This window comes from Bubalus bubalis, chromosome 21 (assembly GCF_019923935.1).
Source record: "Bubalus bubalis isolate 160015118507 breed Murrah chromosome 21, NDDB_SH_1, whole genome shotgun sequence".
NCBI lineage: Eukaryota > Metazoa > Chordata > Mammalia > Artiodactyla > Bovidae > Bubalus > Bubalus bubalis.
This window is the reverse complement of record NC_059177.1, coordinates 7,370,241-7,394,650: the sequence shown is the minus strand read 5'-3', so window position 1 is coordinate 7,394,650 and position 24,410 is coordinate 7,370,241. Positions and strand designations below refer to the sequence as shown.

The 24,410-nt window shown below is 45.5% G+C and overlaps 1 protein-coding gene and 1 non-coding gene across 4 annotated transcripts in view; both read left to right on the top strand.

Moving 5' to 3' along the window:
* Positions 1-6,087, top strand: part of GLB1 (galactosidase beta 1) — a 102,481-nt gene extending 96,394 nt beyond the window's left edge. For all 3 annotated transcript variants that reach the window (XM_044933883.2, XM_006076086.4, XM_025272654.3), the window contains one exon: positions 5,538-6,087. In XM_044933883.2, coding sequence (XP_044789818.2) covers positions 5,538-5,768 — 231 coding nt within the window. In that variant the 3' untranslated portion in view covers positions 5,769-6,087. The remainder of the gene's footprint in view (positions 1-5,537) is intronic.
* Positions 6,088-19,477: 13,390 nt separating this feature from the next.
* LOC112581289 lies at positions 19,478-19,584 on the top strand. The gene has a single exon (XR_003105824.2). It is a non-coding gene; the product is annotated as a U6 spliceosomal RNA (small nuclear RNA).
* Positions 19,585-24,410: the final 4,826 nt, after the last annotated feature.

Below are 24,410 nucleotides of genomic sequence, written 5' to 3'. Positions count from 1 at the left end.
TTTCTGCAGCCTACCACGGTCTTAGCCCTGTTTGACCCTACTTTCATTCTAAATTTGATATGCTTTTTCAGCTCTTTTTGGCCTGATTTACAGTTCTCCTACCCCTAACAAGGCTTACTATTTCCACTTCATTCATTGTTTCTAATCACAAGTCCTGTGAACTTGGAAACTAGATAGATACCTTTGCCCAAATGTATATTAATTTAGTAACAAGGCTTGTAAGAATTGTATGCCAACAGGAGTAAATGGGCTCTGAGTAAAGGAGAATCTCCTACAAATTTTAGTGCATGGACTCCGCAACAAATGGTATATGGCTGCCTAGAGATGGTTTTCGCTTACCAGGTCTTAGCTTCATTCCAGGAATGTGAGGACGCATAAGGAAAGTCATAGGGGAGATGCTCCATGAAAAGATCAAGCAATGCTGGCACCCAGGGCGAGTTGAAAAGGAAGGAATTTATCTTTTGGGGTTTGCTGAGAGCAGGAAATGACTCATCCTTTATGTTAATATTCTGCATTTTCGTGGCTTCGATTCTATCTGGGTCTGTCCTAAAATACAGAGAAATCGTAAACTTTTTATTCTAAGCCAAAGGAGGAAGGAAAGGTGTTGCATCAGCTACAGACTTGGGGTCTGAAGGAAGGGGAGATTTTGGTTTTCTCCTGTGTGGAGGTTTATTTAACATCTTATCTCTCACTGTTTTACTTTTTTTTATTTTTTCCTCCCAAGTTAGCACCATAAATACTCATGAATCATGCATGTGAGAACCTTTTAACCTTGAGAAATGGACCTTTAAGTCTTCCAAGTATCTAAATGTCTTCTTCCAGAGTAGAACAGAGTCAACCTTCAACCCAAGTTTGGTGTTGTTAAAGGAACTCCTGACCACATTTGAGAATGTTGAAGCTATGACTTAAACCAGGATTGAATCTTTTGTTTTACATTCTTCTCAGAGGGTTCTATTTATCTGGAGAATTGAAAACAGACAGACAGACACATGTCTGCCTGATTAACACAGAAGCAAGTCAGTCACTGCCAGGAACCTGTCCTTCACTGGAACTATTACGACCTTGGTGATAATATTTAGCAGAGAGTGGGGAGTCTGTCAGGGGTCAAGCCACAGTCAGAGAAAGTCAGCATTTGTCATGGAGATGTCTCAGCTGGGACAACCCAGGGAAACTCTGAAGCCATCGGTGTTCGCTCTACAGATGCTCGGCCTTAGTATGTATTAATACTTAACTGTGTTGATTAAGAGTGTGTCTACTTTTAGGAACTTTCCTGGACGTCCAATGGTTGGGACTCTGAGCTTGCACCCCAAGGGGCACAGGTGCTATCCCTGGGCAGGGAACTAAGATCCACAATCCGCGTGACTAGAACAAAAGGAAAAAAAAAAGAGTTATGTCTATTTTTAGATCACATGGGCCTACTCTCCCCCCACCAATAATTTCAGCATAATTTTTTAAAAGAGAAACAAGAATCAGAATGTACATATATATTTTAATAGATTTTTTTTTTCAGTTTGACTCTTTTAAAGTGATTTTTTTTTGGCTGCGCTGGATCTTAGTTACCGAGCATAGGCTTTCTCTAGTTGCGCAATCGAGGCCACACGCTAGTAGCACTGTGCCGGCTTCTCACTGCGGTGACTCCTCTTGTTGGAGAGCACAGGCTCTAGAGCATGGGTTTCAGAAGTTGTGGACACGGGTTTAGTTGCTCACAGCATGCGGGATCTTCCCAGACCCGGGATTGAACCTATGTCCCCTGCATTGGAAGGCGGATTCTTAATCACTGGACCACTAGGGAAGTCCTAAACTGATTTTTTTAGTGCCGTAAAAAATTGTGTTTTAAAAAAATCAGTGTTAATCAAGGGAGTAGGCAAATGCTGCATTGTTCTGCCTGTGAACAGTAGTCCCTAAAATTCTTAAGCTGGGAGGGGAGGGACAGGAGTATTCTTGAAGTGGGGCTGGGTATTTGCCTGGGCAGAATCGTCCACGAGTCTTACCTCCTGGGTGTCATGGGTGTATATCGTATGTCTCTGTGCTGGAAAGAGCTGATAAACCAGTAGTGAAACAAGTGACTGCGTATGCAAACAATGACAGTAACTAGAAGAATCATATTAAAGGGCAAGCGAGGGACTTGGAATGGAAGCCCCAGGACTGAGGAGGGTGAGATGACCTTCTCTCTGTGGAGGTGGTAATGGGGTGGACACTTGAGGGATCCGAAAGCTTGGAGTGTGGGGGATTGCTGTGTGGAGCCTGGGATCTAGAGTTAGAGGAAGCAGGGGGACCTGCCCGGGCGGTGGGGTGGGGAGTGGCTCCAGGCTCCTGAGCCTGCGCTGCCCGGAATGTGTCTGAAGAACTGGCTGGGAAAGTAGAGAGGAGCAGGGAGATGAGTCTGATGATGGAGTGATGCGCATTCACCACACCTCTGCTGAGCTGCTCAGCACAACAGTCACGGGCCACCTGGCTATTTTCCATTTACCTTTGAATTAATTCAAAGTGAAAATTTAGTTCCTCCCTTGCACCAGCCGCTGGTCAGTGCAGGTAGCTACCCTGTGGGGCAACACCAAGCCCTCCATCTCTGTGGACAGTTCTGTGGACCAGCAGGGCCTCAGGACTATGTACCATGACCTATACTCTCCGAATCCTTCATTCCTCTGGGTTGGAAGGGCAACCAAACTGTCATAGGCATCCCCGCACGCCCATTCTGTTCAGGACAGAGAGTAGAGGGAAACTGTCCTGAAGATTTTTCTTGCTTTGGAGAATTAACCAAAATCAAAGAACTTGCCTGCAATGTAGGAGACACAGGTTTGATTCCTGGGTCAGGAAGATCCCCTGGAGAAGGAAATGCAGTATTCTTTCCTGGAGAATTCCATGGAGAAGCCTGGTGGGCTACAGAATGACCCTACAGCAGGGGGTCACAAGACAGGTAGACACAACTTAGCGACTAACCACCAACAACAGAGATCCTGTAACCCTGAGTTTGGGGAAGTTTGGAGAGAAGGGGCCAGGCACAACATCTACATGTTAGAGTCACTTAGGTGAGTTAGGAGGCAGAATCCAGATGGGAGCTGAAGGCTCCAAATGGGTGATAATTTGGGAGAGAAAAGATAACTTAAACAGATGATGCAAAGCCAGGAGGGTCAGAAGAAAAATTACATCCACTCTGATGAGCAACTAGGAGTGACAGTTAGGGGTTACATCTGTCAGTCACAGAGCAGTCTGGGAAGTGGGGCCACCCTGAGTGTTCACTGGTGGCAGCTGGACCTTCCAGAAATGTGGGGGCAGCTGGGGAAGCGAAAGTTGGAAGAGGGACTGGAGAATCAAAGGCAGAAATGCTCATCTTCCTCCCTGGCTGGTCCAGTCGGCACCTCGAGGGGTTCCCAGGAGGAAGTGGTACCCCTGGAAGCTCCTGGAGGGGTCTTTAGGGCTGTTGTCTCATGCAGCCACTGCACTGTTTGTGAGCAGGGCAGCATTTGGAGGATAAGCTAGACCTGGGGGAGTTGGGGGACCAAGGGTGAGCTGAGCCCACACGTGCCAGTCCCTCGTCTACCCGTGCAAGCCCCTGACAGTGGCCCAGCTCCCCTGCCACCTTTCAGTGTCAAGCAAGGTGCTCCTGGGGCCCCAGCCCGCTGCACCTCATCTCCTCTGCCAGATGCTGCACCCCCTAACCCTGGAGGGAGCTGGGAGCGCCTTTTCTCACCCAGCTCCCCAGTCCCAATAACCAACACAGGAGACCCGCTCGGTGCAGCGGGAGAGGTATTGGAGGTGCAGCATCTTGGGAGGGACTGGTCCTCAGTGTGGCCAGCACGCAAGGTGGGACTGGGGTCGCCCACACATGCTGCTCACAGTGCTCTCCCTCGCTCCCCTATGGAGCCCATCTTCCCCTACCCCTACTGCAGAGTCGGCCTCTACTGTTCTCTAACACTGCAGAAACGGGGCACCACCAGATCGTCAATGTAATAAACCCTGGTGAAGCTGTCGGTTGCGTGTGCCTTCAGCATGGATCGAGATAGCATATCCCGTGGTAAAAACAAGAGTAAAATAATTCTGAGAAGTGTGAAACTGTCACCCTTTTTCTAAATGACTTATCCCAACAGACAGGTGGCTTTCCATCACTGGCTTCCTTTCAAGGGGACATGGAGGCCAAGGTCTTTTCACTGGGTGGCATGAGGGGTGCAGCCATGCCATGCTGACCACGCGCGGCTTCCTCCTGCCTGCCCCCCGTCCCCAGCACCAGTGGGAGTGGGGACCTGCCCAGGGTCATACAGGCAGGAGGCGGCAGGAATAAGGTTTGAAGCCAGGTGGGAAGCTTGCATCCAGGGGCCACCTGGGGGCTGAAAATTACCCAAAGGTGAGACCTGAGTAGGTAGCTCCAGGGTGAGCACCCAGAGCTGGGTTCAGGATCAGGGCTTCAGGGGGCAACCAGGGCGGGACCTCTCCAGGATGTTTCCCCAAGACATTAGGGCCATTGTGGGGCCAATTTTGGTGCTTCTTCCTCCCACCCCTCCTCCTCCCTTCTTCCTTCCTCCATCCTCTCTCAGGTATTCTCTTGTGTGTGACCTCCTCTCCTTTGCTCCCTTGCTTTCTCCGTAACAGAATGGTCCACCTATTCCGTCAACTGCTAAGTCCCACCTGACAGCAAATTCTAGCTCCTGCTCTCACACTGTGCAGACACACCCCGGCCCAGGCCCCATTCCTGAGAACTTTCTCCTCCTCCTGGGTTTTGCGGTGGAAGCAGCTTTTCATACTCCTAAGAGTCGGGCACAACTGAGCGACTTCACTATCACTTTTCACTTTCATGCATTGGAGAAGGAAATGGCAACCCACTTCAGTGTTCTTGCCCGGAGAATCCCAGGGATGGGGGAGCCTACTGGGCTGCCGTCTTATGGGGTCGCACAGAGTCGGACACGACTGAAGCGACTTAGCAGCAGCAGCAGCAGAAGTCTTCGCAGCTTGTAGGATACTCTGTGCTCCTTGAAGCAAGTCCCCACCCCTCACTCTTATGCTGGTGTGAAAACCATCAAAAGGTAGCAAGAAAGTAGATGCCCACCTGGACGGCCAGCCTCTCCCTCCTCGACTCCCCCCATCCTTCTAGAGGGCGCATGTGTCTGGGCTGCTGGGCTCCTGCTTACCTCGGGCAGCAAGGCCCCCATCTGCCTGGAGGAGGGGGGAGCACAGAGGCAAAGCTCGTCTCCTGAGGAGGCAGGGAGGCGACTGTGTACAGAGGCAGAGGCGGGCATGTGCAGACAGGCACCCCACCCCCACGTCGCGCCAGACCCAGGACAAAATTCAGAAACTTGGTGACTGTGCCACGGCGTCATCCAGTGCTGAGCTGTGCGGCACCGAAGCCACAGGAGGGGCCAAACACGTCTCCTCCTGAAGCAGGGTGGGTACTGGGATGAGTGGCTTCTCCCACCCAGCTCCTGCCCGACTTGAGCATCTTCCTGGGGACACTGCCTGCTTCCCTACCCCACCCGCCCTGCACCAAGGTTTTCACGCCCCTCAGGGATCAGCACAGCTGGGTTGATGGTTTTCTCTCTCTCCAGGGTCAGGTGTGGATCAACGGCGTTAACCTCGGCCGCTACTGGCCAGCGCGGGGCCCCCAGATGACCCTGTTCGTGCCTCAGCACATCCTGGTGACCTCGACCCCAAACACCATCGTGGTGCTGGAGCTGGAGTATGCGCCCTGCCAGGATGGCGGCCCGGAGCTGTGCACTGTGGAGTTCGTGGACAAGCCGGTTTTTCGCACAGTCCAGACCCACAGACATGCAAACTAGGAGCAAGACCGACTCCCTGGAACAAAATCTGTGCCCCTTCAGAATTCTAGCCTTGCACATACCTCACCTGTCGCTCAGAAGGCCAGCATTCACTTCTGATTGGAAGATGGGCTAGGCGTGTTCTTACCTAGGTTTCCCTGGCGCCCAGCGGTGCCTGACGCACCCCGTCCAGGCTGCGTGGTCATGGGGGGTGGGGCTGGTAGCCCAGCAACACAGAGGCATCCACAGGGTTAGAAGGGAAGCGTTTGAAGTTTTTCTGATTTTTATTTTGTTAAGAATCATGTAGCCTTTTTATTAAATAAAATTTGTATTCAAATGATCTTACTGTTTTTAATGTTGAGCAGGTATTAAATTATAGCTTCTGATTTAAATCATAACTAGACTTGAGTGGGCTGAATAAGCCACTTCACTAAGTTGAGGTTGGTTCAAAGGAGTGGAAAATAGTCTTGTTTTGATCTAGTGGACCATTGCTTTTCTGGTCTTTGACTTCCTTTTAAATTTCTGTGATACATACCAGGAGAGCTCATAAACACAACTCCAAATGATTATGCAGACCATCAGCAGTTGGAAAGCATAGATAGGTTGGTACATCTGTACAGTGGGAGACACCAGAGCCACTAAGATACAGATGCAGATCTGTATTTATTTACTTGAAAATATTTTCATGGTAAGTGGTATGAAAAAAGTGTGTTGCCTTAAGTTAGATCCTGTGTTGTCGGTTTGGACATAAGAGCTGCACACATGCACACACTCAATCCAGGCCTGTTCACCCATCAACAGACGGGCACACACGTGGACGTGCAGACCCCAGCAATTGTGGGAGATGCCCTTCCTGCCCCAGGCGTCCTGATCTCACACCGTAAGCACTGTCTTCCACCGTGTCCAGTTCTGAGCGTACTGTGTATTTAATCCTCTCGTCCCTCACCAGAACTCAGAGGAGCATATGACCTCATTTACCAGGTCACATGTCTACATACTGGGCTTCCCTGGTAGCTCAGGTGGTAAAGAGTCTGCCTGCGATGTGGGAGACCCAGGTTTGATTCCTGGGCCGGGAAAATCCTCTGGAGAAGGAAATGGCAACCCACTCCAGTATTCTTGTCTGGACAATCCCGTAGATGGAGGAGCCTGGCAGGCTACAGTTCATGGGGTCTCAAAGAGTTGGACACGACTGAGCGACTAACACGTTTACTTCACGTCTACACGTTGTAGAGACGTGGTTTGAAGCCCAGTCCTCTGGCTCTGGTGTGGCATCTGTCATATATTGACACATGCTCATGTTCCCAGAGCAGAAGACTATAGTGACAGAAACGGAAATGTTGACATGAGCATACCTGGGGGCAGGGGTCACAGGTCAGATCTCTGTCCGGGAAGATTCCACATGCCGCGGAGCAACTACTGAGCTCACGCCCAGCTAACGAGCCCACACGCCCTAGATCCCGTGCTCCACAACAAGAGAAGCCGCTGCAGTGAGAAGCCGCGCACCGCACTAGAGAGAGCCTGCTCACAGCAACGAAGACCCAGCACAGCCAAAAATCAAAGAAATAAATAAAATTTTTAAAAATATATGAGCATATCTGGGTGGTGGGTGTTTGAGAGGTTGTTTACAATTTCTTTTTTGTTTACCTGTATTTTAGATTCTATGCAGAGATGAGGTCCATTTTCTTAAGAGAGAAAGAAAGATGTCTGTTGCTAATCGACAGCATCTTTTTACAGGAGTGTGTTTCTCTGTCTCTTAGACATCAGTGATGACTGGGAGTCTGGAAACTCTGCAGGAGACATGTATGTGCTGAAACAAATAGACCAGACCTGGACCGAGGAGTGTCTCCGTAGCATCTTCTGCTGGATGTCCTGCATCCTCTGGGTGTTGGGCGGACCGCAGGCACTGCTCCCTGCACCTAAGCCTCAGTGCATCACTCTTTCTCCCACTAAGTTCCTGAACATTGAGAAAATGATACTCAAGAGCTGTGCCTTGTGACATGCTCTGGGAAGACGAGAGACTAAAGCCTTGTGCGTTGGTCCCTGCACATCCCCTGCCCCAGAGATTCCCTGTTGTGGCATCTCCAGAGGCTCAGGCCCTGGAGTGAAACCGCCTCAGCAAACTGTTTCCCTTCCATCGCCTTCCCTGGTTCCCCTCATCCAGCCTTCAGAACCGCACCCCACGGGTGGCAGTGGAGAGCCCGCTTCACGGATGAAAACGTTTAAACTTCAGGGAGAGGTGGAACTGGATTCCAATCTGGTCTGTCTCCACCCAAAGTCAGTCAGAGTGTTTTCTTTGTTTGTGTGAGGGAGTCTTTTGGGGTTCTCCACCTCGTCCAGGATGCTATGTTCTGGAAAACAATCTTTTTTTAATTTTTAAATTAATTTTTATTGGCGTATAGTTGGTTTACAATGCTGTGTTAGTTTCTGCTGTAAAGTGAATTAGCTATACATATCTCCCCTCTGTTTCAGATTTCCTTCCCATTTAGGTCACCCTAGAGCTTTGACTTGAGTTCCCTGTGCTAGTCAGTAGGTTCTCATTACTTAACTACTTTATACATAGTATCAATGTATATATGTCAATCCCAAGCTCCCAATTCATCCCACTGCCTTCCTTCCCCCTTACCTCTGGTATCCACACGTATGTTCTCTATATCCGTGTCTCTGTTGCTGCTTTGCCAATAAGTTCATCTGTACCATTTTTCTAGATTCCACAAATAAGCGACATTATACGACATTTGTTTTTCTCTTTCTGACTTTCTTCACTCTGTATGGCAGTCTCCAGGTCCATCAATGTCACTGCAAATTGCATGGTTTCATTTCTTTTGATGACTGAGTAGTATTCCATTGTATTTATGTAGCACATCTTTATCCACTCATCTGTTAATGGATATTTAGGTTGCTTCCTTGTCTTGGCTATTGTAAAGAGTGCTGCAATGAATATTGAGAAAGACATATCTTTTTGAATTATGGTTTTTTCCAGGTATATGCCCAAGAGTGGGATTACTAGAGTCATATGGTAGTTCTATTTTTAGTTTTTTTAAGGAACTTAAGGCGATGGCACCCCACTCCAGTACTCTTGCCTGGAAAATCCCATAGACGGAGGAGTCTGATAGGCTACAGTCCATGGAGTCACTAAGAGTCGGACACGACTGAGAGACTTCACTTTCACTTTTCACTTTCATGCATTGGAGAAGGAAATGGCAACCCACTCCAGTGTTCTTGCCTGGAGAATCCCAGGGATGGGGGAGCCTGGTGGACTGCCATCTATGGGGTCGCACAGAGTTGGACACAACTGAAGTGACTTAGCAGCAGCAGCATACTGTGGAAAACAGAATCTTAATACACAAATGACCCTACCCTGGACTCTACCCAAACCCATCCAACTCTTGTTTGTCTCTCAGGGGCATACATTTCACCTTCTACAACATCATTTGTAAAATTCGATGAGCCCCGGAAAATAATAAGGACAACACCTTTATTGACTGATGTGTAAACCTTTTATATTAAATTTACCTTAAGCTGATTTTTAATATGTCAGAGCTTTCTGGGGACTTCCCTGGTGGTCCAGTGCCTAAGACTGCACACTCCCAATGCAAGGGGCCCGGGTGGGATCCCTGGTCGGGGAACTAGATCCCACATGCTGCAACTGAAGGTCCCGTGTGCTGCAACCAAGACCTGGTGCAGCCAAATAAATACTTTTTTAAAATATGTCAAAGCTTTCTGAGCAGGCCTGAACTAACCCGTCCATAACACTGATGTTCCCGGAACATTACTATATTTTCAGCCGTCCTTATGAACAGCAGGGCTTTTTCCTTGGCATCCTTGGCCCAGATTTGCACAACCAGCAGATCGTCTTGTTTGGAAAAGTGTTGTTGAAGTATAATTTACATACCATTAATTTCACTCATATTAGGGTACACTTTGATGGGTTTTCTGGAGAAGGCAATGGCAACCCACTCCAGTACTCTTGCCTGGAAAATCCCATGGACTGAGAAGCCTGGTAGGCTACAGTCCATGGGGTCGCAAAGAGTCGGACACGACTGAGCGACTTCACTTTCACTTTCACTTTGATGGGTTTTACTAAACTTGTGTGGCAGGGGGGCGGTGCTCATTCGTGTCTGACAGTTTGCAATCCCGTGGACTGTAGCCCACCAGGCTCCTCTGTCCATGGGATTTTCCAGGCAAGAATACTGGAGGGGGTAGCCATTCCCTTCTCCAAGGAATCTTCCTGATCCAGGGATCAAACTGGCATTTCTTTTGTCTCCCGCTTTGGTGGGCGAGTTCTTTACAAGCTGAGCCCCTGGGGAAGTCCTTTACTAAATTTATTCAGGTGTAAATCCACCACCACAATCCAGTTTTAGGACACGTTTTTCACTCAGAAGACTCTCTCAAACAGGAAGTCTTCGTTTCCACCCCACATCAGGTGGCCACTAACGTTTTCCATCTCCGTAGTTCTGCCTTCTGCTGGAATTTCATAGAACTAGGAATGGCACCCCACTCCAGTACTCTTGCCTGGAAAATCCCATGGACGGAGGAGCCTGGTGGGCTGCAGTCCATGGGGTCGCAAAGAGTCGGACACTACTGAGCGACTTCACTTTCACTTTTCACTTTCATGCATTGGAGAGGGAAATGGCAACCCACTCCATCGTTCTTGCCTGGAGAATCCCAGGGACGGGGGAGCCTGGTGGACTGCCGTCTATGGGGTCGCACAGAGTCGGACACGACTGAAGTGACTTAGCAGCAGCAGCAGGAGGAATGTACAGTCTACTGTGTCAGACTTCTTTCACTCAGCATCGTGTGTTTGAGGTCCATTCATGCTGCAGCGTGATGTGGAATGTTCTCCGTTTTCCTGCCGAGGAGTGTTCCATGTGTGAACATTGATTTGTCAGCTGATGGGCATTCAGACTGCTTCCAGCTTGGAACTTTTATAAATAATGCTGATCTGAACATCTGGGCCCAATTCTTTGTGTGGTCAACTGTTTTCCTTTCCCTTGGGTAGGCACCTAGGCATGGAATTCTTCAGTCATATGATAAGTGTCTGTTTAACTTTTTAAGAAACTGCCAGACAATTTCAGAAGACCTTGCTTGAGCCGAGGAGGGGATGAAGAAGACTGCTCACAGCCCTCCCACATGCCTCTGTGTCTGCCTTGCTCTGAGTCAGGCCAGTCACTGTCTCTCTCTCTTTTTATCTGTCAGCCTGTCCATTGTTATTTCTCAGCAAATCCAGTTTATTCAGAATGAGATTGTTTCGTGTTCATCTGAGTTTGGGTTTTTTTTTTTTCACTGTTTCCCCAACAAGCGCTCGGTCTTCTGGCAGATAACACACAAAGGAAATGATCTTGTGTGGCCTTTGTTTCTTGCCTTATGATCATTAAAAAAGTCATTTCCTGAAATTGCTTTTTCAGTCCGTACTCTGAGGGATTCTGTCTGGTCTGTGGTAGAGGGGACAGCTCGTGTGGTCCAGCCACTCGTGGGCTGTGAGGAAAGTCTGGTCAGGGTCCAGATGCTCAGGGTGAGGGGTTCTGGGTTCAGCCCAGCCTCTGCTCTTGATCTAACTGAGCATGTTCCCGGGTTGTCCCCTGCCTTCCAGCCTTTGGGGCCTGAGGTTTGCTAACTAAATACCCAGCAGCCATCTGTGAAGATTCTCAGCTGATTCCCCAGCAGACAGCTGCTCTATTTGTACCCCCAGGGGCTTTCCATGTGCAAGGAAGTCCCCTAGGAGCCCCAGGCTCGTAAGCCCCCAGGCCAGCACCACTGTCTCCCGGGTGAAATGAGACAGGCTGGGGGCGGTGGGGGGGGCGTGCAAAAACAAAGGTGGGTGCTCCCCGCTCATCACTCCCCATCGATATGATCTTAAGCAAGTGATTCACTTATTAAGCCCTCGTTTCACAAGGGGGCCTCCGCTTGTGGAGTTTTTACATCAAAGGCGCTTTTTACATCATAAAAGCACCTCCCAGGTCACTTGCCATGGAGAAAGGGTTTCCTGAAGGCTATTTGGGTGCTTTCCCATCACATTCCTCCACAGAAGCAGGTAAAGGGTCATCTGGAAACCTGAGGGACAGGCTGGGGAGAACACCCACCAGGAGCCACTGACCTTTCCTTGTACCCCTTGTGTTCAGTTCAACAACTGGGCCCTTCTGACTGGACACTGCGCTTGACTGAAGGATGCAAAGCCAAGGAGATAGTTTGGCATCTAATATGGACATGACCAGAAAAGGGGAGGGCAGAGGCTGCACAGAAAGGGGAAAGGTGCTTCATCCCTCAGGACCCTCCAGCACTAGCCTGACCTTGCTGCGGGCAGCCTATGCCGACAGAAAACACTCGGAATCCAGCGTGGACGTCAGAAACCTCAGTGCAGACTGAAGTGTCCTCCATCCCTTTAAAGCCTCTGTTCACCTGTTCTCAAAACTTAAGCAACTCTCTGGTGCCAACACCTTAATTTCTAATCCGACGGGCACTTCCCATCACTATGCGCCTGCTGCTCGTGGTCTGTTGCTACACATCCAAACACTTCAATACATTTGCGGAAGTGGCATAAGAAAACTATCTTGTGATGTGTGTGATTCCATGGATCCGGACTTCAGACAGACTCTGCAGGATGGCTTCTCGGTGTCATGACGCTGCGGCCTCTGCCGGATCCTAGAATTGTCTGGAGGTTCCTTCACTCCAGATGGCCTTTGGGCTGGCGTGTCTGAAGGCTGAACTCAGCTGGGGTTGTCAACCAAAGCTTCCGCCCATGGCCTAGGACTTCTTACAGCCTGGTAGCCAGGTTCAAGAGGGTGTGTTCCAGGAGGAAATTCTGGAGTGTTATACGTATTTCCATTCTTCCCACTCAAGTCTGAGAACCTGGTGAGCATGAATCGGGTCCCTTCACCCCTGGTGCAAGGTCCTGTTGGCAGAGCACTGTGCTTGTTCCATAGCAGGTATGTTTCGCCTGTGTTAATGAGTGGGATTCATCATTTTTGCAGATTACTGGCCTTTGGTGGTCCTGCCAGGTATTAACCAAATGGGAACTGTGACTCTGAACACATGCCTCACCAGGCAGAGTATATGGCAGGATGAGATGACAGGAGTGTGTCCTGTGCTTAAAGCTCAGTTCGGTTTCCCGTTTTATCTTTGGCAAAGCCTTCCATATAGATTTCTGAGCAAGATGTACAGTTCAGTTCAGTTCAGACACTCAGTTGTGTCGGACTCTGTGAACCCATGGACTGCAGCGCACCAGGGCTTCCCTGTCCATCACCAACTCCTGGAGCTTGCTCAAATTCATGTCCATCAAGTCAGTGATGCCATCCAACCATCTCATCCTCTTTCGTCCCCTTCTCCTCCTGCCTTCAATCTTGCCCAGCATCAGGATCTTTTCCAATGAATCAGTTCTTCACATCAGGTGGCCAAAGTATTGGAGCTTCAGCTTCAGCATCAGTCCTTCCAATGAATATTCAGGACTGATTTCCTTCAGGATTGACTGGTTTGATCTCCTTGCAGTCCAAGGGACTCTCAAGAGTCTTCTCCAATACCACAGTTCAAAAAGCATCAGTTCTTTGACGCTCAGCTTTCTTTATGGTTCAACTCTCACATCCGTACATGACTACTGGAAAAACCATAGCTTTGACTAGACGGACCTTTGTCAGCAAAGTAATGTCTCTGCTTTTTACTATGCTGTCTAGGTTTATCACAGCTTTTCTTCCAAGGAGCAACCGTCTTTTAATATCATGGCTGCAGTCACCATCTGCAGTGATTTTGGAGCCCAAGAAAATAAAGTCTCTCACCATTTCCATTGTTTCCCCATTTATTTACCATGAAGTGATGGATCAGATGCCATGGTCTTAGTTTTTTGAAAGTGGAGTTTTGAGCCAGCTTTTTCACTCTCCTCGTTTCTTTCATCAAGAGGCTCTTTAGTTCCTCTTCACTTTCTGCCATAAGGGTGGTGCCATAAGGCAAGATGTGCAATCTGTCCAATTTACTTCACCTTGGCTTTAATTTTTACTAGGCAATAGGATCTTTATCCAGGTAGTTGGGCCATTCTGGCTCACCTGTCCTCCTTTCCACAGCTTTGAAGACATTAAGTGTTCTAAGAAGTGCCAGAGAGGACTCCTGGGGGGGTTCAGATCCTGTCCCTTTTAGGGTTGGTGTGCTCCTCACCTTTAACTATGAGCAGAGTGTCTTCACTCACACAGTATACGTTCATTCATTACTTACTCTGAGCCCCATGTTACTGAGTAGGCCATATTTCTTGCCCCTCAAGGATCACACAGTTGTGTATGAATGGACGAGGCAGTGTTTGTGGGGAAGACAATTTCAAGGAGAAGAGCAGCATGCTGTGAGCATGCCAACTCTAGACCTGGCCCTGGCATGGAGCAGAGGTTGGTCAGGGTAGGCCTCCTGGAGTGGAGACACATGGAGAAAGGGAGGAGGAGGAACAGAGATGAAGAGAGCAGAAGGCACTTGGGGAGGAAGCAGCACCTGCAGAGACCCAGAAAGACAATAGAGAGTTCCAGAAATATTCAGACCCCACCCAGTCTTACTCAACGAGTTCCCTTACTTCTCACCAGCTCCAATTCTAATACTTGATAAACCACTGTAACTGTGGGTTTTGCCTTTATCAACCTCTCTCATTTTGCAGTCCAGCAGAACAAACTCCGGTGCTTCTCGAGTCTGTGTCTCCCAGGCTACAGCCTTAACAAACCCCAAATAAACACCTTTTTATTTCAATCAGGCATTGGTTTCTAAAATTTTAGTTAACATACTTCTGTCAGGGTCCCATGAATCCCTCTGTTGCAGAGTCTGAAATTCAAGAACTTTGTTTCATCCTCAACTCTTGACACTTACAAAATTTATTTTCTTTCTTTCTTTGATTGCTGTTATTATGGAAAATGGGAGGGGAGAATTCTTCTTTTCCATTCCCACTTAAAGAAAGCATGTCCCACACAATCCCTCCATCTCTAGCATGTCTCATAAAATCTCTCCATCTTCAAGCTAAATGTGCTAAGAATCTCATCAGTCTCTTTGGGACAAATGCCCCCCCGCCTCCATGCTAACTATGGACATCAAGGCAATTATCTCACCCAAAGGTTTTTGAGATGATGGGCGATTTCCTGTTTTGGTAACACTTGTTCTCCCATCAGCTTAACTATAACATGGGATGACCATGGAGCTTCTACAGAGTTGTCCTATGCTCATGAACCAACATGCAATCATAATAACAATCAAAAGAGAAGAGAAACTTCCATTGTTTAATTAGACAAAGGACATATAAGTAAATATCCAGGGCACTGTGTCAGAAATTCAGACATGTGGATTAGGGCCAGGTTGGCAAAACATTCTGTGAACCTCGGGAGCAGATGAGGAAATGAAAGAGCCAGGTTCCCTGATATTTGTTAGTGGAGGGACTATTAACCCTTTCCCAGATTACATCCCCCTCTATGGCACTTAGCTCATAAAACTGTAGTTATTTGTTTACCACTGACCAGAGAGCCTTCATGACAACTACCATGTGATTTTCTTTCTTGTATCCTTGGTACGCAGTTCAGCACATCTGGCCCATAGTAAGTGGTTCATCAGTGCTTCCTGAATGCAAAAAAAAAAAAAAAAAATACTTCTATGTCTATACTCACAGATTGGGAGTGGGCCCATGTGTTTTTAAAAGCACTCCTTTAGCCATATCTACCAGATGTCAGCTGAGGTTTCCTTGTCTTTGAAAATCTAGAAAAGGTTTGTTTTTAAAACCTTCCCAAGATTTCTGTGAACCCCTGGAGGGCTTCCTTCTCATCGTTTCCTCTGGCTAGACACTGTGCCTCCACTGAATGAGTTCAAGTCATGAACGAGCTCACCGTCCCACATATTTTCTTGCAGTATCTTGACTCAAATGTGGAACTGAGTCCCTTGAGTTTCACAAAAACTTCACCCACACTGGCCCTTTCATCTTTAGAACTTTACAGAAGCTTAAAGAGACAGGGGTGGGGGCGGTCTACAGAGTAATAGCGTAAGCTTAATTGTACTGAATATCAGATATTCCAGTTTTTACAAGACATTCGACCATACTCCATATTGCTTGGCCAGCTTTTCTTAATCTTCACTTCTCTTTGTCCACTCGCATCTCTGAATTTCTAATGATTTGAAGATTAAGCATGTCCCATTTGTATTTCTGAAATGACACATGCTTGCCTTTCTCCTTCAGATCTAACTTCTTAGGAAGGGGCCCTGAGAGGGAAGAGGCTTCCATGGGCTGAGAGAGAGGAGTCAGAAGGAAAGCAAAAGTCAGATGCTAGGAAGTACACCTGGGAAGGGTCCTTGCATGGCCACCGCCATGGCCAGGCTCTTAGAGTTAGAGAACACCATGGAATCCCCACCAAGGTCTTAAAATTTGAGCAAAAGGGGAGGAAGCAAGATCCCTGCGTTTCCCGTTGTTGCCCAAGTCTGGAAGAAGCATAGCATAGGTGTCTGCACAAGGACCAAGGTCCCTTCAAGGTTTCCTATGAGCCAGAGATGGAGTCGGGAGAAGAAGGGTGATCTCTCACGCCAGCCAGAGCAGCAGGAAGTGGCAACGGCTCCAGAAAGCCCTGCTATGTCTGCTGAGGCCACAGAGGATCACAGGAGAAAATAGAGCATTTCCAGTGTGGCCACAGGGTCAGTGGATAAACTCAGCAGGTCAGTCCATGGATTGATGGTTGAGGCCTGGGCGGAATTAAGCGAGTCTCAGCAGTTGCTGACAACAGATGACAACCATTTCCCAAAATTGTAATACCAAAGTGCCACTGAAGGAAGGGGGAGTGGGTGAAATGCTGAATTGTCTGAGATGAAGTCTCTGACTTCTGGGAGAACTAGGATCTTGAAATAGAAGTTCAGTTCAGCTGTAGAAGGAAGTTTCCTGTTAACACCCGCATACACCTCTCCTAACACCTTTGGGTAGGATCAGTTCTACCAGATGTCAGTAAAAATGTTTGTTCTTTGTTAGTGGGTGTTATTACTTCCTCCAAATGGATCAGCATGTTTATTTTGAAATATTTTCCCCACTATTTTATTATATTGAGTTCATCTCAAGTGATCTTGTTTTGATTGTTGATCTTGTTCATTGTACAATCATATTTCTTCCTTAGAGTAAGGAATGTTGGATTGCAGGCTCATTTTGAATGGAGATTTCATATTAGTTTGTTTATAAATATTTATTTCTCTCTCTCTGCTCCTCCATCTCTGCATAGGAATTTTGAGGTTGCCTCTGTATTGGATGCTATTGGTACCCTACCCAGAAGCCTTTGCCTGCTGCTGCACCCCTCCTTTAGCTGTGAGTGTTAGTTGCTTTTTTCCCCAGAAAACCACTCTCTTATTTAATTCATTTATGTACTGGCTGCATGGCATGTGGGATCTAATTCCCTGACCAGAGATCGAACCCAGGCCCTGCACTGGAAGTGCAGAGTCTTATCCAGTGGACCAGCCACAGAGGAAGTCCTACCACAGATCTACTCTTGGCCTAAGGAGGAAGATGCTTCACTGACATGTGGATACAAAAGGCCAGACTCTTTGCCTCAAAACGGAACTAATTCTGTGGAACAATTCATGCTCCAGAGCCCCTGTGAAATCAAGCCAGTGCAGGCAACTTGTAATGGTTAATTTTATGTGTCAACCTGACTGAGCCACAGACAGTTGGTTAAACAGTATTCTGGGTATGTCTGTGAGGATTTCTGGATGAGATTCATATTTGAATAGAAATAGTATTGATTTATGTTGATCTTGTATCCTGTAATCTGCTGAACTCACTTAATAGCCCTAAGAGTTTTCCTTTTTTATGGATTCCTTATAATTTTCTACATAAAAGATCATGTCCTCTGCAGAGGGACATCGTTTTACTTCTTCCTTTCCAATCTGGATGCGTTTTATTCAGTATTTCTTTTTCTTGCCTTGTTTTCCTAACCAGAACCTCCAATATACAATGATAGAAGTGGCAAGAGCAGACATCCTTGTCTTGTTCCTGATTTTAAGGCAAAGACAATGACCATGAGGTATCACCCCACACTGGTCAGAATGGCCATCATCAAAAAATCTACAAACAATAAATGCTGGAGAGGATGTAAAAAAAAAGGGAACCCTCTTGCACTGTTGGTGGGAATGTAAACAGATACAGTCACTATGGAGAACAGTATGGAGATTTCTTTAAAAACCAGGAATAAAACTACCAAGTGACCCAGCCATCCCACCACTGGGCATATACCCTAATAAAACCATAATTGAAAAAGACACATGTACCCCAATGTTCGTTTGCAGCACTATTTACAATAGCCAGGACATGCAAGCAACCTAGATGTCTGTCAACATATGAATGGATAAAGAAGTTGTGGTATATATATACAATGGAATATTGCTCAGTCATAAAAAGGAACATATTTGAGTCCGTTCTAGTGACATTATACAGAGTGAAGTAAGTCAGAAAGAAAAAAACAAATATTGCATATTAATGCATACATATGGAACCTAGAAAAATGGTACTGATGAACCTATTTGCAGGGCAGGAATAGAGACTCAGACATAGAGAACAGACTTATGGACACAGCGGGGGCAGGAGAAGGTGGGACAAATTGAGAGAGTAGCATGGAGATATATACATTACCATGTGTAAAATAGATAGCCAGTGGGAAGTTGCTATATGACACAGGGAGCTTGATCTAGTGCTCCGTGACAACCTAGGGGGGTGGGATGGGGTGGGGGGTGGGAGGGAGGTTCAAGAGGAAGGGGACACATGTATATACCCATGGATGATTCATGTTGATGTACGGCAGAAACCAACATAATATTGTAAAGCAATTATCCTCCTATTAAAAATAAATAAAAATTTTTAAAAGGGGAAGGCATTCAGTCTTTCACCATCAAGTATGATGCTGTGAACATTCTTGTACAAGCCTTTTTAAGAACTAAGATCTTGCACAAATACCTAAATATCGAATTCCTGGATCATAGGGTACATATACGTTCAACTTTACAATTGTCAAGGTATTTTCTAAAGTGGCTTTTGTATCCAACCATCTTATAAATTTCTCTTGTTACATCCCAGTGAGTTTTGGAAAACAGAAAGGCCCCCAAACTGTAGACTTATGTTGCACCTTAATTGGAAGTCTTCTCTGTGATAGACTCAACGTGTCTGTAACCTTCAAGAAGCTTCCAAAAGATGATTTTTTTTTTTTCAATTTTCAGCTTAAATCCATTCCCTCATAAGCTCACTCTTGTCAACTGTGCAACCCCTCTCAAACTCCTTCTCAGTCGTTCCCCCAAGAGAAGCCCAGCTAGACCACAAAATCCACCACTTGAACCACCATTCACTTTATTTGCATGCGATGTTTTTGTAGCGATGTAATTACAGTTAGGAGGAATCCCTCAAACCAAGGCAACCGTGGAGAGGTGGCTGTACAGTCCAGTGTTGGTGCAGAGCTCTTTCCTGCCTGGCGGGGCTCCAGGCATAGCCTTGGCTTATCTCCTGTGAGATCAAAAGAGTGCAGACATTCTGCAGGTTCCCACAAGTTATCTTGTAACCATCTCATATGCAAACTCTGCTTCCCATCCCACGACTGACATCAGCATCTTCTTCAAAGTAGCCATCTCTGTAGGCAGGTATCATACCGGCATGAGCAACCACCTGTTCACCTCACCTGGGAGCCCTACTTTTTAGATTCTCTCTGCAGTTCATTAGTCAACTTTCCCCAATCACAAGGCCTCCTCTTTTTATTTTTCTAAAATGGGGAGATCCTGTGCTCGCTTCGGCAGCACATATACTAAAATTGGAACGATACAGAGAAGATTAGCATGGCCCTTGCGCAAGGATGACACGCAAATTCGTGAAGCGTTCCATATTTTTACACAATGGAGTATTACTCAGCCATTAAAAAGAATACATTTGAATCAGTTCTAATGAGGTGGATGAAACTGGAGCCTATTGTACAGAGTGAAGTAAGCCAGAAAGAAAAACACCAATACAGTATACTAACGCATATATATGGAATTTAGAAAGATGGTAACAATAACCCCGTGTACGAGACAGCAAAAGAGACACTGATGTATAAATCAGTCTTATGGACTCTGTTGGAGAGGGAGAGGGTGGGACGATTTGGGAGAATGGCATTGAAACATGTATAATATCATGTATGAAACGAGTTGCCAGTCCAGGTTCGATGCACGATACTGGATGCTTGGGGCTGGTGCACTGGGACGACCCAGAGGGATGGTATGGGGAGGGAGAAGGGAGGAGGGTTCAGGATGGGGAACACATGTATACCTGTGGCGGATTCATTTCAATATTTGGCAAAACTAATACAATATTGTAAAGTTTAAAAATAAAATAAAATTAAAAAAAAAAATGGGGAGATGCTGATTGTTTTGGCAGGTTGTGAAAATAAGGCATGTTTGTTTAAAGAAATAAAGAAGCCTAGAAATTGTAAAGTAGTATAATTCTTCCCTCTATAAAAATGGATAAAAGACATCCTGGTGGTTCAGTGGTTGAGAATCCCCTGCCAAAGCCAATGCAGGGGACACAGGTTTGATCCCTGGTCCGGGAAGGTTTCGCAGGCCACAGGGCAACTGAGCCAGCATGCCACAACTGGAGAAAGCCCACGCGCAGCAGTGAAGACCCAGTGGAGCCAAAAACAAGTAAATACATATTTTCAAATTGCATAAAATTTTTTTAATTAAAAATAATTTTAAGAAATGGCTAACATCAATAATATCTCAACAAATCCAGAAAATTTTTAAATGAATGAGAGTTTGGGATTTAAGTTTTAGGTTCATCATTCTAGGTTTTTATAATGAACTTACAGGAATTCCTTGGGAGTCCAGTGGTTAAGACTAGACACTTTGAGTGCCAGGGCCTGTGTTCACAAAAAGCCACATGGCCAAACAAACAAAAACTTAATATATATCATGAACTTTTGTGCGTAGTAGTAAGTTTATAGCTAGAAGCCATTCTTTTTTTAATGGCATATTCCATAACATACATTAATTAATTTTTTATTAAATGTTTTAACCATATAGAAAAGTATTGAGACTAATGTAAGAAACATCCTTTTGGCATTTAGCGGTTAGAAAAAAAGTTCAATTGCATATACATATTTTCTCCAGTTTGTCACTTGTCTTCTGAGTTTTATTTTGGTGACTTTTCATCATGCACAGTTTTGTATTCGCATGGTTGAATTTATTACTCATTTCTTTTATGGCTTCTGAATTTTGAGAATATTCTTGCCTGTGCCAAAATTATGAAGAAATTCTTCCATGTTTCCATTTAGAACTTATATTGTTCCAATTTTTACTTTTAAATTTTTATCTATTTGCCACTTAACCATGTACATATGACCAATGAATCAAGCTTAATTTTTTTCCCAGATAACAGTCCAACTTGGCCTACTCCTTAAGTAAATCTGTTGTGTCCCTCTTTTATGATGCCATCTTTATTTTTTTATTGAAGTATAGTTTATTTACAATTTTGTGTTAGTTTCAGGTATATAGCAAAGTGATTCAGGTATATATGTATAAATATTCTTTTTTAGAAGATTTAGATATAGATACAGGTAGAGATGGGCTTCCCTGGTGGTTCAGATGGTAAAGAATCTACCTGCAGTACAGGAGATCCGGGTTCGATGCCTGGGTCAGAAGATCCCCTGGAGAAGGGAATGGCTACTCACTCCAGTGTTCTTGCCTGGAGAATTCCATGGACAAACAGTCCATGGGGTCACAAAGAGGTGAACACAACTGAGTAACTAACACTTTCACTTTCACTGGTTCACAGGTTAAGATATGCAAACAATGTAATATTACTCAGCCATACTAAAGAATGAAATCTTGCCATTTGTGACATCATGGGTGGACAGAAATGGTATGGACCTAACAGAAGCAGAAGATATTAATAAGAGGTGGCAAGAATACACAGAAGAACTATACAAAAAGATCTTCACGACCCAGATAATCACAATGGTGTGATCACTGACCTAGAGCCAGACATCCTGGAATGTGAAGTCAAGTGGACCTTAGAAAGCATCACTATGAACAAAGCTAGGGGAGGTGATGGAATTCCAGTTGAGCTATTTCAAATCCTAAAAGGTGATGCTGTGAAAGTGCTGCACTCAATATGTCAGGAAATTTGGAAAACTCAGCAGTGGCCACAGAACAGGAAAAGGTCAGTTTTCATTCCAATCCCAAAGAAAGGCAATGCCAAGGAATGATCAAACTACTGCACAATTGCACTCATCTCACATGCCAGCAAAATAATGCTCAAAATTCTCCAAGCCAGGCTTCAACAGTACATAAACTGTGAACTTTCAGATGTTCAAGCTGGATTTAGAAAAGGCAAAGGAACAAGAGATCAAATTGCCAACATCTGCTGGATCATCGAAAAAGCAAGAGAGTTTAAAAAAAACATCTACTTCTTTATTGACTATGCCAAAGCCTTTGACTGTGTGGATCACAACAAACTGTGGAAAATTCTGAAAGAGATGGGAATACCAGACCACCTGACCTGTGTCCTGAGAAATCTGTATGCAGGTCAGGAAGCAACATTTAGAACTGGACTTGGAACAACAGACTGGTTCCAAATTGGGAAAGGAGTACTCCAAGGCTGTATATTTTCACCCTGCTTATTTAACTTATATGCAGAGTACATCATGAGAAATGCTCGGCTGGATGAAGCACAAGCTGGAATCAAGATTGCTGGGAGAAATATCAATAACCTCAGATATGCAGATGACACCACCCTTATGGCAGAAAGCAAAGAATAACTAAAGAGCCTCTTGATGAAAGTGAAAGAGGAGAGTGAAAGATGTTGGCTTAAAACTCAACATTCAAAAAACTAAGATCATGGCATTTGGTCTCATCACTTCATGGCAAATAGATGGGGAAGCAATGGAAACAGTGTCAGATTTTATTTTGGGGGGCTCCAAAATCACTGCAGATGGTGACTACAGACATGAAATTAAAAGATGCTTGCTCCTTGGAAGAAAAGTTATGGCCAACCTAGACAGCATATTAAAAAGCAGAGACATTATTTTGCCAACAAAGGTCCGTCGAGTCAAAGCTATGGTTTTTCCAATAGCCATGTATGGATGTGAGAATAAATGAACAAAAACAAAACAAATGAACAAACCTAAAAAGGTAGAAACAGAAGGGAGGGTGTGGGGGATGAGTAAACCAGGTGATGGAGTTTAAGGGGTACAGGTTTCCAGTTATAAAATATATGAGTAACAAGTATAAAATGGGCACTGTGGGGGAATATATCCAATAATTATGTAATATCTTTGGTATCCTTTTTTAAATTTCATATCTCTATAAGTTGATGGATATTCCCTAAACTTACATGGTAATCATTTCATGATATATGTAAGTCAAATCATTATGCTGGGGACTTCCCTAGTGGTCCAGTGGCTAATATTCCATGCTCCCAATGTAGGAGTCCAGGTTTGATCCCCGGTCAAGGAACCAGATCCTACATGCAGCAACTAAGAGTTCACATGTGCAGCTAAGATCTGGGACAGCCAAATAAACAAATATTTTAGAAATCATCATGCTGTACACCTTAAACTTACACAGTATCTATCTCACTCAGTCATGTCTGACTCTTTGAGACCCCATAGACTGTAGCCCACCAGGCTCCTCCTCTGTCCATGGGATTCTCCAGGCAAGAATACTGGAGTAAGTTGCCATGCCCTCTTCCAGGGGATCTTCCCAACCCAGGGATCAAACCCAGGTCTCCTGCATTGCAAGTGGATTCTTTACCTTCTGAGCCACCAGGGAAGCCCAAGAATACTGGAGTGGATAGTCTATCCCTTCTCCAGGGGAACTTCTTGACCCAGGAATCAAACTGGGGTCTCCTGCATTGCAGGCAGATTCTTTACCAGCTGAGATGCCTGGGAAGCCCAAATGTATATGATGCTGTATGTCAATTATATCTCACTGAAACTGGAAGAATAAAAGAAAATTATGAAGAAAGTAGACTGTTCCCATATACCCCATGCCCCATTTTCCCTATTATTAACATCTTACATTCACGTGATACATTTGTTATACTGAATGAACCAATGTTAACGCATTATTATCAGCTAATGTCCATACTTTATTGAAATGACCTTAGATTTTAGCTGATGTTCTTTTCAGTTCCACAACTACATTTTATCATCATGTCTCTTCAGGCTCCTCTAGTCTGGGACAATTTCTCAGACTTTCTTTGTTTTTACTGATGTTAACAGTTTTGAAGGATCCTGGTCAGGTATTTTGTAGAATATCCCTCTTTCCCAATTTTTATACCTCTAATTTATCCCTAAATAGGAAGGAGCTGGTATCTCAAAGCCTGGTATCGTGTAGCAGCAGTGACAGCAGGCGTTCTTGTCTTCTGTCTTGAGTTAAAATATCTCAGGAGTGCCCTGTTAAGCATTTTAAGAAAATGAAAGTGGAAGTCTCTCAGTCGTGTTCAACTCTTTGTGACCCCATGGACTATATAGTCCATGGAATTCTTCAGGCCAGAATACTGGAGTGGGTAACCTTTCCCTTCTCCAGGGGATCTTCCCAACCCAGGGATCAAACCCAGGTTTCCCTCATTGCAGGTGGATTCTTTACCAGCTGAGCCACAAGGGAAGCTGGGGACAAATATATTTGATGATAGTAATAAAATATTATATTCCTATACTTCTATAGTATTCCTATCTT